We start from the raw sequence: 16,999 nt of genomic DNA, 5'->3' as shown, positions 1-16,999 counted from the left end.
TGGTATGTTGTCAGATAGCTTAGAAAGGGTTGCTCAATTCCTTTGTGCAGTGAATGAAAGACTAAACTCTCCCATATGGACGAACACACACACACACACACACACACACACACACACACACACACACACACACACACACACACACACACACACACACACACACACACACACACACACACACACACACAAGGTGGCAACTAGAAGCACATAGGCCTGCAGAGTTGCGTTTTGGGCTTTCAGCATTTTGTCTCGTCTTGAGGATGAATAGAGGCAGTTTACAAACAGCCGTGAAACAAAACAATGCTTTGTGTGGAGGATGGACACATGATGGCTACTGGTGGTTGATCAAATACCTTTTTTGTCAGGTCTCCTGTACAATCTTTTTTTGATATTATTAAGGATTAAGTTCAAGTCACTTAATGCCGTGAGTTCCATGTTTCATAGTCTACAAAGTCATCAGGTGAAGAAATGTTGTAACCTTGACCTTCCCTTTTGGCTTCAGTGGAATTGTGCGCTCTCAACTACTTAGGATATATGTAAAATATTTTCTTCAAATATTTCCATATTAAAATGTCTAATGATCAATTATTGCAAGAAACTGGAAAAAATATGTATTGAAACATGGTCCTTGATTAGCTTCATTAATTTTTATTTATAACAAAGATAAGGATCATAAACGCGTCATAATTTACTTGAAAAGTAATTCAATACTTAAAATAGACATGCAGTCTATGTATTCGTTTTGTGGTCAAATGTTAAGTGGCAGAGATCAATTATGCGTTAAAAAAACATTAAAAAACACCGCATCAATATATTGTATATTAAAGAAAGACACAGTGCCATCTAGTGACGGTTTATTGTCATGTAAGTTTACATGAAAATAAAAATAACAATTCACTACAAATGTATAAAGGATGAAAAAAAATAAAACAACAAGGAAACAAACCAAAAAATATTTTGCTTACTAGGTGCAAGACATTTTCTCTGCACACAATTCCAGACGCAAAATGGGGGTTATAATTTATGTAAAAATACATCAAAAACATAGTTGTTAGATTTTTGGGCAGAGACTGAGGTTGTAAGGCTCTTTACATTGGGTGATGCTATGAACCATGGCAATACAAATGTGTAACGTGTCCCGTGTAATTACAAACAAAGAAATGGACTGGGCATAGACAGGGATAGGCCTTTGTAGTGGGCACACAAGGCCCATGACAACACATTGAGAAATGTTTTGCACTGGAGTACTGGACTGGAACGGGATCTGATGCCTTTTCAGCTAGTGGAGTTGTCAGAAGCCTGGAGACAACAATATAAATATGAAACAGAATACAATACACCAGAACCACAAATGAGCCACTATGGAGTGTTGCTTTTTTTAGATCATATGTCTCGAATACCACACTTTTGCTTAAAGATTTTTTAACTGAACTTGACCAAAATAAATAAAGGCTCCCCCACTCAGTGAATCTTGATAATGTTACTTAACACTTTTAACATCAATATTGTTCTAAATTATTGAGGCAGAAAATTCTAGTTTTATGAGTATTGGGTAGAAATATGACTTGAATAATTGATTATTTCTTAATTTCCTTCAATACCCCAAATTATATTTGCATACCTTCAATGAGTCGGATGCTTTGCGCAGTTCCTTTATGACTAAAGACAAGGCTTCCGGATTGATGCCTTGTTCACACAACCGCACGCAGATCGATAGCGACTCCATATCCAAGCCCGTGTTCAGCAATCTGGAGATTTCCAACAACACTAGTAGAAAACCCAAACAAGAACATGGAGTCATTTAAAGCAACACAACATGAGGAGGACCCTTGCAAATGAGCACTTAGAATCTATACCAAATCTAATCGACCTGGGAAAAAAACAATTAATGAGAAAATTAAAAAGGTACAATATAAATACCAATCTTAGTTTTTACTTCACATTCTCCTTCTAAACACACATATCAACAGATGTGATTTCAGATCCAGCATCATCTGAGGGGTAACTTAAGTTACAACATAATATTTTTGTCTCATGTTATAACTGTTACATGGGGTTTGGTCAGTCTTTACAACAATAACGTATTGTAATACACTGTTGTACTGCCATTAACCATGTGTCTTTTGTAGTATATTCAATATATACACACGTTAGTTAAACGTATTGTAACACACCGTTGTACTACCAATAACCATGCGTCATTAGTCGTATATTAATTGTATGTACACGCGTTAGTCATACCTATTGTATATGCAGAAGCGCACTGCTCAGAATATGTCATTAAATCTCAACCCTATTTACCGTCCATTGTCTCCCGAACAGCAGTCATGTTTGCATTGGCTCCACTTGCCATCGCAAAGGTTCAGACGTAGACTTTAATTCACTTATTAGTTGACTTATGAACAGGTTAGTGCCTATCGAGGGCTGGCTAATACCTTGGACCAGCAGGCTAGCTAGCAGGACCACCACCGTAAGGCTTAACAAACACCAACAGTGACTTGAGATAAGTCCACCATTCGTTCAAATATATTACTACACTATAAATTTGAAAAGTAATCGTTATCTCAGCAATTAGCCCAGTGTTTATGAAATCATTCCTGAATGTGAAATTAACAGTCTTTTGATAGCCCGCCTACTCTACCAAACACAAATGACGATACAGTGTTGCCAGATCGGGCCAAATTTCCCGCACAATCTGGCATCCCTTGCTGCAGCGCGCCCCAGCAATGGTTGTCAGATTGAGAGGGAAATGTGATCCAATCTGGCAACACTTGTGACGGACAGGATATGACGACGGGGTAATCCTATTGGTTCCCAGACACTTTATCGGACATTTCTATTGGCTGGTCAGACCTTTGGGGGAAATTGAAACAACATTTTGAAACTTTAACCGTGATACTAGTGACTTGAACGTAGGCTGGTTGATGTTTTGAGATATATTGTAAGTATTATCCGTTAATGTAATCCATTGATTAGTTTAATCAATGATGAAACTAACGTGCAATTGTGTAAGAACTTGAGGCCATTGGTTGTGTCATGGGGTGATTTTTTATCGAGCTAAGTCTTTTGCCAGGCAGTCAACCAGAAGTCGCTAATACAAACGCAATCAATGTATAACTTAATCGAGTTATTCGAATCTAATTTAAAAAAGCATTATTCCTATATTGTGCGAATAAAGACTGTTTGCAATATCCTGAAATCATCTGTTTTGTTCTCGTGTCTTTGCTAAATAGGAGTGCTGTTTGGTCTTTAAAATGGGGGACCAAATTGAAGTACAAATCACACCAGAAACCCCTGGGAAGCATTTAATACGGAACCCATTTGAGAGCCCGAATGATTACCACCACCTCCAGGAGCTCCTGGGGCCAAGCCCATCTGTCTTCAAGCACTGTAAAGCTGTACGTTTATACCACGGGACAACAATTAAAAAAATGTTTATAAATCGCATGTATCAGATATAATCTCCATCTGTCTCTAAATGGTTTTCTGATAACCGTTTATTTGCTGTTGACAGAAGGTTACGGGAGGATTTGACTGGGCTATTGAGGAAATGGCCAATCTTCTGCCTGTTGACATAAACCCAGAGGACATCCAAAGACAGGCCGTCTACTTAAGTCAGACAATGTATGTAGTATGTGCATGGCTTAGTCTGGGGCTATACAATAAGTTAGTTGTTTGAATAATTGTGAATCTGAAAATCTGTTGACTTCCAACCAACATATTTAGTTGGTAAGATCTTTTCAACCCTGGTATTATGTCACATCCAATATGTGCAGTATGCCAATATCCCATCAGAACCCTTAAGGGTTTGTAACTGGTTTTGGAATCCTAGTCTGAGTTTTTATCATTAATTGGAAGAGCAGTGGGTTTTTGAGAAGCTTAGACTGTAAAGGTGTCACTTAGAGCTATCAATATTCAACAGATTAATTGAACATTTACTCTTATTCAGAGTGGCTGATTACTTAAAGAGGCATGATTTTTTTTGGGCACACGTCTATCTATTTACAATGCATGCATCAAATATTTGTCTTAAGAGATATAGCATGCTATGAGTGAATGCTGATAGATCATATTTTAAACCCATTTTGTTTCGGATAACCAGGATAGATTCTGAAGTTGAAGAAAAGCGGCAACATGCTATCGAACAGGTATATTCACAACCATAGTAAATAAGATGTTTTTGTAATTGATCACATGTAAGTGATTCACATGTTTAACTATCTTTTTACTATTTAATTCAGTTTTTCACCAAAGGAGCAATCGTTCCATCTCCTTGGGCAGCCCCTGTATCTCAGAAAAACACTTTTATTCGCAATAAAACAAGTAAGTGTTGGATTTGATGTGATAATAGATGTCCTTGGTTAACCAGACGCAAGGAGTTGGAGATATGTAGTCGCCATGCTTTGCGTCTATACATGTTTTTTATTTTCTTCTGTTTCTACTCTTTTAGATTGTATTTCACCAAACATCATCGAGGAACCGGAAACGCTCAATGGTTGGTATCTGAACCTTTTTAAGTAAATTTGGCATATTGTTTCTCTAAAGCAAGATTCTCAGGTTATTATCTAATTCTTTTTTATCTCACTTGGTTCCTTGTTTTGGCATTAATTTGTTTCAGTTGCCTGTCAGACTACCCTTTCCTTGCCTGTGGCTTTTGATTTGGAGAAGATTCTAGGTAAGCCTCCCTTTTTAAAGCCTATCTCCACGCTCACTAAATAACCGTTTCCCTCAAGCCATCCCTTTCTGTTTTGAAATCATCACTGAACGTTTTCACCATGAATTGATTCAAATTTATAGCAAAAATTCATGGGAGGATAAAATGGCACTAAAAATAGTAATGGTGCAGTGAAAAAGTGACATGATGCATGTATAAAACGCATCCAAATGTGTTGAACGTAAATGTAATGTGGGTGTGTGTGCTAACCCAGCTGTGGTCTGGTTGACCAGGAGACTACTACCTCAGCCAGGACGCCAGCGAGGGGGTGCAGGAGTGCCTCAGCTCCTCCTCCCTTAGGAGGAAGCTGTTTCTGGACGGTCAGGACAGCCACAGCGGCTCGGACCATTCGGGCACGTCCAGCCCGGAGAGGAGTCCCGCGACGGGGCCCATGTCCACGGGGGTCCGCGCGGGTTCGCTGGGGGCTCCCAAGGTGGCGTCCTCCTTCCTCTCCTCCCCTCTGGCCTGCGACATCATGGCAACCACACCGTCGTCCACAGTGAGTCATGGGGACTACAAGGCTTTCAATTCCAAGTGTATTCAGAGGAAACATTTAGTGATGTGAAGAAAACAAATGTTTCTTTTAAGTATTGCGTTGGAATGCTTTTACAAGTCTAATGTGTGCTGCTTTCTTTGTTGAGAGGGGAAAGAGCAGCAGTGAATAAGTGATGCGTGTTCCCTCCATTGCAGGGCCAGCTCTCATCTAGTCCGGTCCCCAACGGTCGTTTCCGTGACCACAGCCTGGGCAGCATTAGTCCCATGTTCCCAGATAGGTCCTCACCTTCTGGTTTATTCACCCCCTCGGTCTCCCCCATCGGCCCTCGCGTATCGTGCACACCCATAGGCTCCGGTGAGTCCCTTGTGTGTTACGTGATGTAATTCATGCTTGGTGTTTACCGTTTACTTTACTTTACTGTACATTTCTTAATGCAATTTAAATCTGGATGTCGTGAACAGATTAACTAGCCTCCATTGTCTTTCTTGAGATGCAAAACAAAGCCGTCCTACTCAGTCTATTTATTTCCGAGGTACAAATCTCCTGTGGTCCCCAGGGGAGAGGAAACAGCTGAGCTTCCTGACTCCAGATGGCGCCGCCGGCGTCCCGGTGGACATGGACATTTACTCCTGCTCGGGGAGCCCATATGGCGAGGGTTGCTCTCCCATCCGGAACTGCTCCCCGCGCAAGCTCCCCTTCCATAACCAGTCCCACCCCAGCAGCGGCAGCAGGGCCAGGGCCAGAGCCCGGTGCTGGGCGTCCCCGCCCCTCTCCCCTATCCTCAACCCCAAGCTGCGCAACGACCCGTTGGCCTCGCCGCCCCTCGTCCCCATGGAGTTCGACCCGCCGTCCCCCGCGGCCCGGGACAGCCCGCTCTGCACCGGCGTGGCGCATTCTCAGAGAGGCGCCGGAGAGGAGGAGGAGGTGGAGGAGGAGGAGGAGGAGGAGGAGGAGGCGGCAGGGCAAGAGACTCCCATTGAGGGGAGGTTAGAGGACATTATGGAGAGGGAGGAGGCCGGGGAGCCCTCGGAGCAGCTGACCAGCTCGCGTATGGGCAACGTGTCGACCACGGAGAGCTCCCACATGTTCATGTCTCTGTTGGCGGAGGGGAGCAGCATACGCTACGACTCCAGCATGCAGGTGTGTGGGAGCGCTCCTCTGCTGGGAGGGATGGACAGAGAACTCTTGGGATCTTTGGTCTTTTCTGATTTGATGGTTTTAAGTTGGTTCTCCTTTCCCTTTGACATGCCCCTCTCATGTGGATGCTCATTTTCAAATGTTTTTGTTTTGTTCAGTTAATGAACCTGATTGTAATTTTGATTGTGGATTTGCAGGTGGACAGCGGCTACAATACTACCTCAGTGGGCACGGCCAGTCTTATCGATGGCCTCAGCTCCATGAGTAACGGCAAGGAATCCTTCAGTTCAAACCTCCCGGACGAGGCCTTTCCGTTTCCAAGGCAGTCTAAATCAAAGGTAGATGCAAGTGCTAGTCAACTGAAAAATGTGGCTGAACTGAGGTTCGAAAAAACCAAATGTATAACCTGTTTTTAACATTTTCCCCATAGAACTTTAACACTCACCACTGAGCCTGCTGTATCCTGGGAACAAGCAGCCACTGAAGCCGACGATGCAATCAAATATGTGTTTATGTTTTTTGAAGCAGCTTGTCCGCTTCATGCTTACAGAGCCAAACCATACTTGGGTATATTTTGTTCCCTGCAACAACCTTCAACTCTTTGACATCATCTTTAAAAGGAGTACCGGTACTTATAAATGTTTAAGTTGTTACTCCCGGTTGCAATGGGAATGTTTTACCCCAAAGTTATATTTGCACCAATTCTATGAGAATGAAAACAATCTTTCGGGGAGGGGGCTTTAATGATTGTATGAATTAGAAAAGTGATTTTACATGTGAAATGTCATTTCTGTACTGCTACTTGCACAACAATGACCTCTTTTTTTTTAATGCATATTTTATACAATGTTTTGTGGTGATATTAATAGGAAATTGAAACTTAAGATTGACATCAGGTAATTAGACATCTTTTAACTTGGTGTTTATCATGGACTTGTTAAAATGTTAATTGTTTTTACTCTATTACAAGTTTTATTGTGCACCATATAGGTTTGATGCCACTGGTTCGTAATACAACCAATAGTTGAGCTACGACCGTATTTCTGTAATATATTTACTAAACCCAGAATAATTCATATAAGGGAAAAACATTAACAAAAAGACTTGACTCCACTTGGTAAACAAGTATAAATGTCTTTATTTCTTAGCAAACAATTGTTATGGTTGATTTGTGACAAATCGGAGGACTCCTTTTAACCCGATTCAATAAACATGTGAGGACTTAATCTGGATACAGTTGCATGTTCGTCCAGTAAAGTAGAAAAAAAACACATGAATGTATTTATTACTTTAGGTAGATACTGTAGTGACCGATATCCATTGTGCTGGCTGGGTATAAGCTATATTATGGTTTGGCTTGTGAAACAACCAAATGTTGATGAAAATAAAAGCATCTTTATTGATAAACGTTTCTGTTTTCATAACTGATTAAACCAAATATTACAAAAGTAATGATTTCTGAGCAAGAAGGTCTAAAAAAAATAAACGGTCTTTCAGCTAAAACCACCCCTCAAGGACTCGGGTCCTTTCCTTTAAAGACAACTTGCCCTGTAAAGGAAGCACACTCAGCGATTAACAAAACAAACGATACTGAAAATGGCCATTTAATAACAATGGAATTGGCTCCTAGTTACATTGGGGCTTATTGATGCTTGGTGAGCCACTCAGACGTCAAGTTTGGGCTTCTTGGCCATTGGTCCCACCTCTGGGACTGGAACACTAACACCTGGAATCTAAAAACAAAACAGAATCGGCTTTTATACGAGTCTGCCACGAACAAAGAAAATGACATTTTATGATACAATAATAGAAAAACAAAGCTAAATTTTAAATGGTAAAAATGGATGGACAGGTATCATAGCAGTATGATACCTGTCAAGAAATAAAAATTTTGGGGAACAAAAAAACAGAATGGTTAGTACTAAACTAATGCAGGTTTTACCTCCGGTTCCACAAGAGACATACGGATCTTCTGGTGCTGAACATTTGAGTCATCCAGACTGATGGTCACCTTCACCTTGTCGAATATTTTAAAGATGTGCTGCTCCACCATCAAAGACGGTCCCTGTAGAGATAAGTGATGCAGGGTAGAGATTGGTGACAGATTTCAGAGCAGCGCTTTCACTCTTTTTTTTGTTCCGACTCCATTGAGGCATTGACTAAAGTTGGGAGGAGCATTTACCTCTTCATCAAAGACCAGTTTGGGGCCGGTCTTGTCCTTGTTGTCAAAGAAGACCGTTCCCTCCAGACCAAACTTTGGGATCAGCACTATGATGGCGTTCTTTCTGACAAACAGGATGAAGCCCTCCTCATTGACGATCCCTCTGCTCTTGAAGAACAACTAGGAGGAGACAAATGCAATTGTGAGCATAGCATGCCAGAGTGGTTGAGAAATAGCCTTAAGAAATAGCCTTGAATCGATACACCTGTCCATATCAAAATAGTATGATATATGTTGATCAAAAACCAGAGAATTTCTTGTTTCCTCCGTGTTTCATTCATGCAACAGATCTACTTCAAATGACTTGCCACACTTGCATTTTGAGCGAGAGAGAGAGCACACCGGCTACAGGGTATATCTCTTCACTCCATGACTTGTATCTAAAAAGGGGTTAAACTGTTTTTTCACTAGTCTGGTACTTCATGTCAATAAATATTAAATTACACTAGTTGAGAAGTATTCTGCCTCTACTCAATAAGATACTAAGTGCTCAAGAGTGCAAAAAAAGGGCATACAAATAAAGCTTTTTTTATAAAAATATTCTGGGCGAGGCTCCCCCGGGGCACGGACCCCCTACAGTTCTCTGAGCTAAGGAGACCCAAATCCTAGAAGCGCCCCTGGTAACCTACATCTGATTGACTACTGATCCAGTTCTATTAAAAAAAAAATACAGCAAAAAGATGGAGGGAAAGTGAAACGTATGAAAAGGTTTCATATTTCAAACATGCATGGTTTTGCAATTACTTCTCTGACAAAGCTTAATTCTCACAACAATGTTTCCCACAATCAATACATTGATCCGAGGCACAGACACTATGAATAATTAATACACAAGGCCCCCTATTTTCTTAGAGACCAATTTCTTAGAGACCCATTGGTTCACAGCTGTGGCCCCTTGTGGCCACAGCTGTGTTTCGGGTAGTTGTTTGCACGTCATGGAAATAATTTGTCATCAGTGCACGGGGGATTAGTTACTTAATATGGGTGCTCACCTGCGTGTGGAAGGCCACGGACGCCCTTTGTGCATACTGAGACATCTTGTGTCTGTAGTTGAGGTTGTTGCAGAGGGCCGACTGCTTGTGTTTGTCTGTCAGGTCAGGGTAGGTGCAGTCTGCCCCGATGGACACGGCCAGCATGCGATGCACCATGATGTCAGAGTATCTGCAGAAGAAGAACAGAGGATTAGCCTGGGTCGAACGAAACCCTTGGGGTCATATGTTACATTACATTAAGGGTATTATATGTTGGATGAAGAGTGCGAGAGAACGATTGAATAAGAAAAAACAGCAATGCTAATTCTGTTGACTTATTTCAAAGCCAGCTGAGAACAGATCCCTTTTTTTTGCTTAGCCTTTAGACAAGGTTGCCAAATAACATAATGAATGTGCATGATAACATAATGAATCATTGGTGGTTGGTCAGACTCCATAAGAAGGCATCAAACACAAATTATTAAACTAACTACATAACTTGCAGGTATTTATGTATGTGACTTTTCATCCCACGTGTGTGCATGACACCCACCTCCTGATGGGCGACGTGAAGTGTGTGTAGATGGGCGAGGCCAGGCCGTAGTGGTGGAAGTTGCTGTCCATGCCGGAGCAGAAGTACACGGCCTGCATCATGCACCGCGTGGCCAGGATGCGCAGCAGAGTGTTGAAGTAGGGGAAGCCGTCCACCTTGGCCATGTCTAGAGAGTCTGCCAGGGCCTTGGCCGAGTCTGTGTGGATGGCCAGACCCTGCAACCAACGGAAACCATGGGAGACCCGCGTTAATGCCCAGGCTGATGAGAAGAGACATTAATGTACAGAGGACAAAATTCTTATCGGTAGAAATGGATTTTCCCATCACATCATCTCCCAAGGCTGGAATCCCAAACTAGACATTTATTACAGTCGGACACGCTCTTTGTTGTGGTATTGTCGACAAAGCAGAATATTTTCATAGATTCTCGTTGTGGGCGAATCATCCTTTCACCGCTGTCAACTAGGGGCTTAAAATACGTTGTTATTAGTCTTGCCTACATTATCAATTCAGTACAAGGAAACTGTAGAGGCTTTATCGATTTACCTAAAAGTTAGAAGCATCTCTGAAGCATGAAGAGGACATACTACATTCATTTATTTCGTTCTCCCTCAATTAAATTGATATGAGATATATATATATATATATATATATATATATATATATATATATATATATATATATATATATATATATATGAGTGTTAAGTGACATTATTTGAATCACAAGTAAAACACAGTATTTTGAACATCATCTACTAGAGGTCAACGTATGACAATGTATCCTTCAGGCAGAGTAAAGTTCAGAGTACGTTAGCTGAAATGTAGGGCAAGTTCAGAAGAATCCAAATGAATTGCACTATTAAGCACGGCTGCCGAGATCGGAGTTGGTGATGAATGTCACCTTGGACTGGGCCGCTTTGTTGAGGATGTCATAGTTGGAGGGAGGCGGGGCCGGGTGCTTCCTGAGCAGGGCACACTCCGAAAACTCGTCGTAGATCTTCTGGGCCACGGAGATGTTGGCGAGCAACATGAACTCCTCCACCATGGAGTTGGTCTCCCTGAGCGCAGAGGGAACGACAACATGATCTTGTGTTCCGGGCATTAACTACATTCGTAGTAGACAGAGTGAATGTCTTCATTTTTTTTGTTTTGATAATCAAGCAGATCACATTTGGGGATAGACAAAAAGAGAATAATTTCCCACAACATTAAATTAATTGTTTCAATGTGATAGAGACACTGGTTTGTTCCACTTACATCAACTCTTTGGTCTGGAGGTCAATGGGGTCGTGGGTTTCACTGTCTATGTGGAAACGCACCTCGAGCGAAGATAGTGTCAACGCACTAGAAATCAATAAAACACAACGTGAGTCACATGCCAGAAGACCACATCTAGGACTTACCCTTCGAAGAGTAGATCTATAAGGATTATCAGCCGATTTTATTTATATTGTTAACGGAATGCTTTTGTGTAATAATTTTACAAAAGTTAATTGAGAAAAAACACAATTCAAAACAAAAGTCTAAAAATAAATCTATAAAAATGTTTCAGCAAATGAAACATTGGGTCCTTGAGAAGATCTCAAGGACCCAAATATCCCTACATGAAAAAAACACAATTCATAACAAAAGTCTAAAAAAATATACAGAAAAATGTTTCAGCAAATGATGCTAGTGAAAACAATTTACCACACATTTAAAATCGATCCATCAATAAGGAAAATACAATGCTAAGCCAATACTCTAAGCCAATAATGCTTTCTGGTGACAGGGATACAGTCAGTTGTTTATTTGTATGGCAGCATCTGCTCACCCCTTCTCGATCCTCCGCCTCTTGAGGATCTTGGCGAGCTTGTTGAGCCCTCGCAGGCTGTTGGTGATGTCATCATTCATGTTGGTGTCATCGATCCTCAGCTGGGCCTCGGCGTAGGTCAGAGACGCCTGTGCCAAATCAGAAGCACCGCGAACAACACCAAAGAGCGGAGAAAATTGAAATGAGGAAGAATTGTTTGTTACACAAATGCCAAGACGAGACTGTAAAGCCCCTTAATAGGAGACCTGTATCTTGTTTAAGTGGTAAAAGATCTGTTGCCAGGCTTTAGGGTGTTTAAAAAGGTAATTAAAAGGGGCCGTTTGGGTGTGTGTTGCTCTCTACCTTTGAGTTAATGACACTTTTTGTGAATCTGGTCTTTACGATGTTTGCCTTGTCGTCCATCTCCCATATAGAGGAGAAAGCAAGCCTGGTGTGGAGAAACAGAATCAGAATCAAAATTACTTTTATTACATTCTTATTGTAAAAGTACACATCAGTAAAATTCTTATGCTTGGTACCTTAACACACATAGCAGCAACAATACAATATTAAGTAATTTACCGGTAGGAATCAAAAACAAATCAGATGTTTCTCACATTGTGCATGTGAAAAAAATGACTTGTCATTGTGCCAGTCAATTTTGTTTTGACTAGCATGGTCTCACCTCTCTACATTGGAGCGTAGTGAACAGAGGTTGGAGCTGAGCAGTTCTGGGACCATGTCTATCCTCTGAAAAAACAAAAGCAAATCATGAAAGCTTTGTAAAGCCCTTTTATAGAATCTCTATTTTCGCCATTTAATTATCATTCTTTAAACTGCAATTAAGGTTTTTTTAGCCTTTACATGAATCCTAAAGGCTAACACACCTTTAGGATTCATGTGTGTTAGCCTTTATCTGAATCCTGAAAACAGATCTAGTTTATCCAGGTCAATTTGAAACATGCAAATCAATAAATATTTAAATCTGACATTGCAACGTCTGCTGCCATTTTCCAAAACGATACCCCAACCACAACCAAATAGCAGGATTTCTTAGAAACCTAGTAGGAAAACTGTGAGGAATCAATATGAATACTTGGTCCCCACTAACGATTACACCCTAAGATGCGTTTCTCCTCACCCTGCCACACAGGTAGACCGTGGTCCCACGGTTTGCCGCCTCCAGGTCTAGAGCATTCCCTGGTCTGATGAAGTGACTGACATCTGCAATGTGAACACCCACCTACGGACAGCAAATAGGCTAGTTAACATGGCATGTTTTGAATGTTAATTTATTTAACATAATAAAAAAATTATATATTTTTTTTTTTGCAGGTGCGTCTGTGTTACCTCAAAGTTTCCATTCTCAAGCGTTTTGCAGTGGAGTGCGTCGTCTATATCAGTGCATCCAGGAGGATCAACACTGCATACAGTCAGAGCCCTCAAATCCTCTCTCACGGCCATGTCCTGCAGATCAACCCAGCGTTGTTTTAATGATACATTATAAAGATATAAAAAAACTCAATAATCAATATTCACAATTTCAATTGAAGCGAGAAAAACCCACATCACTTCTACTAGGAGCGATGAATATGTCTGCCAAGTGGATACCTCTGGTGTAATGGACCACGGCATCTTTGGCAGGAAGCTAAGCACGGCCTGGGAGAAGTCCTGATGAGGCACGTCATGCTCCAGCAGCAGCACTTCTGTCTCCGTCTCCTTGTCGCCCGCGGCGCCCAGACTGCGTACAAAGTGACCCTGGTGGGTGGGGCAGGAGGATGTGGCGGGAAAAGGGGAGGACGTGAACAGGAGATTCATCCACTCTGGACTCCGTTTGGGACATTTCCTTTTTGGATCAAATTATCCTTTAGCCAAGCTTAAATGGTTTATTGTAGTTGCATTCATATATCATTAAGAAAAAACATTAACAAATGTGTTTGGTATTTACACATTATAATATTGATGTGGTGACTCACATGTGGGTATCTGGAGTGCCTGGGCCAGCCGTCGATAGCCACCATGATCCTCTGGCTGAGCAGGGCGGCGGCCTGGCGCGTCTCAATGCGGATACGAGGAACGCGGCGGTCAGCTGGTGTGAAAAGGTGTCGGGTTGACTAAAACAGGAGAAAGGAGGACGGATCAATATTGATGGCACTATCTTTTTATCAACTCAGCTTAAAAAGTATTTTTTCTCTCAAGCTACATAAAAAAAAAAAAAAAAAATCTCAAGCTACATAGATTTAACATTGGCCGGTCCTTGAATTCAGAAGTACATCAGATGGAATAAAAATCCCTTTAAACACAAATAATAACATTTGTATGAAGTAATGCAAGTCCAGTGTCTTTACCTCTTTGATAAGGGAGCTATTGAGCATGCCACAAAACGGCCTCCAGTTTCTTTTGATGATTGCCACCACTTTCCCTGTAGGCTTCCGGGCGGCATCGTCCGCTATGATCTTCATCTAGTCAAGGAGCCAAGAAGAAAAAAGATTCACTCAGTTGATGCAGAGACAATCTGGCACCTCCACTTTGATTTAAATGGCCAATCTGTCCCCTTAAAAGGCCACAAGTTCTCCTCTTCAACCAAATATTTATTGCATGCATCTTAAACCGGCAGTTATAACTCAGACATAATAATAAACCTTCAACTACAGGATAATAATAACTCCTCTCACAGCCTTCTCTTTCTCCTCTTCCTCTGTGTCGTCTTCGTCCTTCGCTTCCCTCTCGTCAAGCAAGACCACTGAGGAGGGCGCCACCCATTCTTCCCGTGGCAACAGCTGGACGGCGACCACATCCTGATGAATGGCCCTGTTCAGGTTATGGAGGCCCTGCAGAATAACCTGGGAGTAAAGAGGAGGAGTAGAATTTGAGTAGAGTCACACATAGCACAGGTGTTAGTGTACATTTTAATGCTTTGGTTGCATATTAGACTTCGCTATCGCCATCTGCATCATTAAAAGAGAGGTGATCCATTTGGGCATGTCCTTTGATGAACCTATATCTGAAAGTGCATAATTATGATCTATGTATGTTTCCCAAAACTGTGCATTATGCACTTATTCAGCACTTTCAAAAATCCATTAAAAAACTTGTGACAAATAATCAGGGAATACAATCAATAATAAAGAATGAAACACACACACACACACACACACACACACACACACACACACACACACACACACACACACACACACACACACACACACACACACACACACACACACACACACACACACACCTCAGTTGTCTCCTCTCCTTCTCCCTGGACGAACACCGTGGCCTCTAGGTAGTTGTCCCTGCTGGCCCTGAAGGTGCCCTGGAGGAAGGTACCACCCTTTATGCCCATCTGGATCCTGGACAGAGGGAGGTGCTCAGGGAACAGCACCTTGCTGCTACTGATGTCTTTCTAAACAGAGGGAGGCAGGGAGTGCAGTGCAGCAGGAGGTCAGAGGTTGGGGGTAGAAGAAGAAACAGATGCGAATGCTGTTGGATGTTCCTTTAAAACCCCATCTACAAATTGCTCTCCCAGAAAATGCTCCATCCAATGTTTACCGTCTCGTCATTGGTCAGAGCCAGGCGATCCACCAGCTCTGGGTTGGCTAGCAGACTCTTGATGTAATCCTCGCCTAGTGAAGAGATAAACCGTTTTATTGGGAAAGGATGACAACCAATCTAAGGGTTTAAATAGAGATTTAATCAAATCAGGGCACTTCCCTCAGACATGATACTTGTTATTCTATACTTTCGTATTCTAAAATTGAATCATGCAACTGAAGCACAGCCTCCTTGTATAGAGGGCTTACATTTGTACACCAGCAGGCCACTCTCCTCTGCCTTCTCCTTGTTGCCCTGGTCGTTTGTAATGAGAACCACCTTCAGGCCGTCTGACTCTGCAGTGTCCAGGTGGTGACTGTACCATTTGACGGCCACCCGGATGGCACGGTCATTGCGATCGTTGGCGCTCTCCCCTGGCTCTCGCTCGATGAATGTGTCTCTGAACAATCATGAGTCAGGTAGATAAACATTTGTATTATGTTTATATTAAGCTTAAAAATAGTAAGCTTTTGGGTAGTAGTGCCTATGTTCCCATATTCATCAGAAAATTCATAAAAATCAACAATGATCAGCAAAGAGATCAGACAATTAACAAACTTAACAAAATGCAATTCAATCTGTATAGTATTATAGTCTGCATAGTTTACAGATTTGGGGAATTTATGATCACGATTTTTTATGATCATTATGATGTAATTAGGTTGTTGAGATTAATGTTTTTTTTTTTCATGAATAAACAACTGTTTACCTGTGGTGCTCGTTGGTAAATGTATAGAAGTGTTTTTCTTTTTCATGGATAATATCCTTAAGGCGTTTGTAGACCGGTGCGCTGCGGTGGCGCACCTCCTGTAGCACTGTTTGTAGGATAATGACATTACGAATCAGAGGATCTTCCAACACATCGATCTGTAAAGGAGACAATTATGAAGGGTCATTCTTTGACTACTACTAGAACGTTCAGAAATGTGTCTTGATGTTCATCATTTGTGTGAACCATTTCGAGTTAAATCGACATAATAACACTGACATGAAATAGTCATAATCTCAATTATGATAATCTAGTACCTGATGCAGCACCACATTGGTGTCAGGGACTAGATAATGTGGAGAGGAACACAGGTCGCTCTCAATGCAGGAGTCCTTCTGCAGCACCGTGGACTCTTGTTTGCACTCTGTGCAGATCTCGCTTCCGCACCAGATATCGTCTCTTAAATAGTGTTCACGCACTATTTTCATCACCCCCCCTGACCGGGTTTTCTTAACGAATGTTTTAGATTTCAACATGTTTGAGCGAAGGTATAAAATACAATATGTCCGATTAGTTTCCCTTATTCGACAGTAAGAACACTGGCCATCAACCAAAGCCAGAAACTCATGTGCGGCACCAACACATGACGGTGGAAAAGAAGGACGTTTAGCGGAGTTCACAAGAAAACTAACAACCAGTAAGATAAACGTACATAACATGCAGAACTTCTTTCATTTAATACAACATATAATATCGCTGATTTTACAGCATATTCAAATGAAACAAATACGATCCCATTCAGAT

The 16,999-nt window shown here is 41.6% G+C and overlaps 3 protein-coding genes across 5 annotated transcripts; 1 reads left to right on the top strand and 2 right to left on the bottom strand.

The window, feature by feature from the left end:
• Positions 1-837: 837 nt before the first annotated feature.
• mzt1 (mitotic spindle organizing protein 1) lies at positions 838-2,655 on the bottom strand. Its single transcript, XM_030379663.1, has 3 exons — positions 2,302-2,655; positions 1,622-1,767; positions 838-1,299 (listed from the first exon to the last, which is right to left on the bottom strand). The coding sequence occupies exons 1-3, from the start codon at positions 2,351-2,353 to the stop codon at positions 1,276-1,278; spliced, it is 222 nt and encodes a 73-aa protein (XP_030235523.1). The 5' UTR covers positions 2,354-2,655; the 3' UTR covers positions 838-1,275.
• A 193-nt stretch (positions 2,656-2,848) lies between these two features.
• On the top strand, positions 2,849-7,753 carry bora (bora aurora kinase A activator). 2 transcript variants are annotated; one of them, XM_030379276.1, is made up of 12 exons: positions 2,849-2,941; positions 3,234-3,398; positions 3,518-3,624; positions 4,103-4,148; positions 4,242-4,323; positions 4,451-4,495; positions 4,619-4,675; positions 4,948-5,213; positions 5,405-5,564; positions 5,767-6,350; positions 6,545-6,685; positions 6,778-7,753. In XM_030379276.1, exons 2-12 carry the CDS (start codon positions 3,255-3,257, stop codon positions 6,796-6,798), a joined length of 1,653 nt encoding a protein of 550 aa, XP_030235136.1. In that variant the 5' UTR covers positions 2,849-2,941; positions 3,234-3,254; the 3' UTR covers positions 6,799-7,753. The 2 variants fall into 2 exon arrangements, with proteins under 2 accessions (XP_030235136.1, XP_030235135.1); XM_030379275.1 differs by having other exon boundaries at positions 3,515-3,624.
• Positions 7,466-16,845, bottom strand: dis3 (DIS3 exosome endoribonuclease and 3'-5' exoribonuclease). 2 transcript variants are annotated; one of them, XM_030379274.1, is made up of 22 exons: positions 16,513-16,845; positions 16,196-16,353; positions 15,696-15,886; positions 15,445-15,518; positions 15,131-15,298; positions 14,562-14,729; positions 14,235-14,348; positions 13,863-14,000; positions 13,498-13,644; positions 13,237-13,353; positions 13,028-13,129; positions 12,572-12,636; positions 12,250-12,334; positions 11,908-12,035; positions 11,352-11,438; positions 10,996-11,152; positions 10,093-10,307; positions 9,561-9,729; positions 8,530-8,688; positions 8,290-8,412; positions 7,982-8,080; positions 7,466-7,895 (listed from the first exon to the last, which is right to left on the bottom strand). In XM_030379274.1, the coding sequence occupies exons 1-21, from the start codon at positions 16,729-16,731 to the stop codon at positions 8,012-8,014; spliced, it is 2,853 nt and encodes a 950-aa protein (XP_030235134.1). In that variant the 5' UTR covers positions 16,732-16,845; the 3' UTR covers positions 7,466-7,895; positions 7,982-8,011. The 2 variants fall into 2 exon arrangements, with proteins under 2 accessions (XP_030235134.1, XP_030235132.1); XM_030379272.1 differs by having other exon boundaries at positions 7,466-8,080.
• Positions 16,846-16,999: the final 154 nt, after the last annotated feature.

This window comes from Gadus morhua, chromosome 15, assembly GCF_902167405.1.
Source record: "Gadus morhua chromosome 15, gadMor3.0, whole genome shotgun sequence".
Classification (NCBI taxonomy): domain Eukaryota; kingdom Metazoa; phylum Chordata; class Actinopteri; order Gadiformes; family Gadidae; genus Gadus; species Gadus morhua.
The sequence above is the reverse complement of the archived record's forward strand: the minus strand, read 5'-3'. Positions and strand labels throughout refer to the sequence as shown.

Coding starts and splice junctions, on each gene's coding strand:
- mzt1 (XM_030379663.1), bottom strand. CDS start 2,353: ATGGCAAGTGGAGCCAATGCAAACATGACTGCTGTTCGGGAGACAATG. Junction 1,768..2,301: donor TGTTCGGGAGACAATGGACG/GTAAATAGGGTT, acceptor GTTTTCTACTAG/TGTTGTTGGAAATCTCCAGA. Junction 1,300..1,621: donor AAGCATCCGACTCATTGAAG/GTATGCAAATAT, acceptor TGTTGTCTCCAG/GCTTCTGACAACTCCACTAG.
- bora (XM_030379275.1), top strand. CDS start 3,255: ATGGGGGACCAAATTGAAGTACAAATCACACCAGAAACCCCTGGGAAG. Junction 3,399..3,514: donor TCTTCAAGCACTGTAAAGCT/GTACGTTTATAC, acceptor TGCTGTTGACAG/AAGGTTACGGGAGGATTTGA. Junction 6,686..6,777: donor CAAGGCAGTCTAAATCAAAG/GTAGATGCAAGT, acceptor TTTTCCCCATAG/AACTTTAACACTCACCACTG.
- dis3 (XM_030379272.1), bottom strand. CDS start 16,731: ATGTTGAAATCTAAAACATTCGTTAAGAAAACCCGGTCAGGGGGGGTG. Junction 16,354..16,512: donor CCAATGTGGTGCTGCATCAG/GTACTAGATTAT, acceptor TCTCCTTTACAG/ATCGATGTGTTGGAAGATCC. Junction 14,730..15,130: donor AAGGAGAGGAGACAACTGAG/GTGTGTGTGTGT, acceptor CTTTACTCCCAG/GTTATTCTGCAGGGCCTCCA.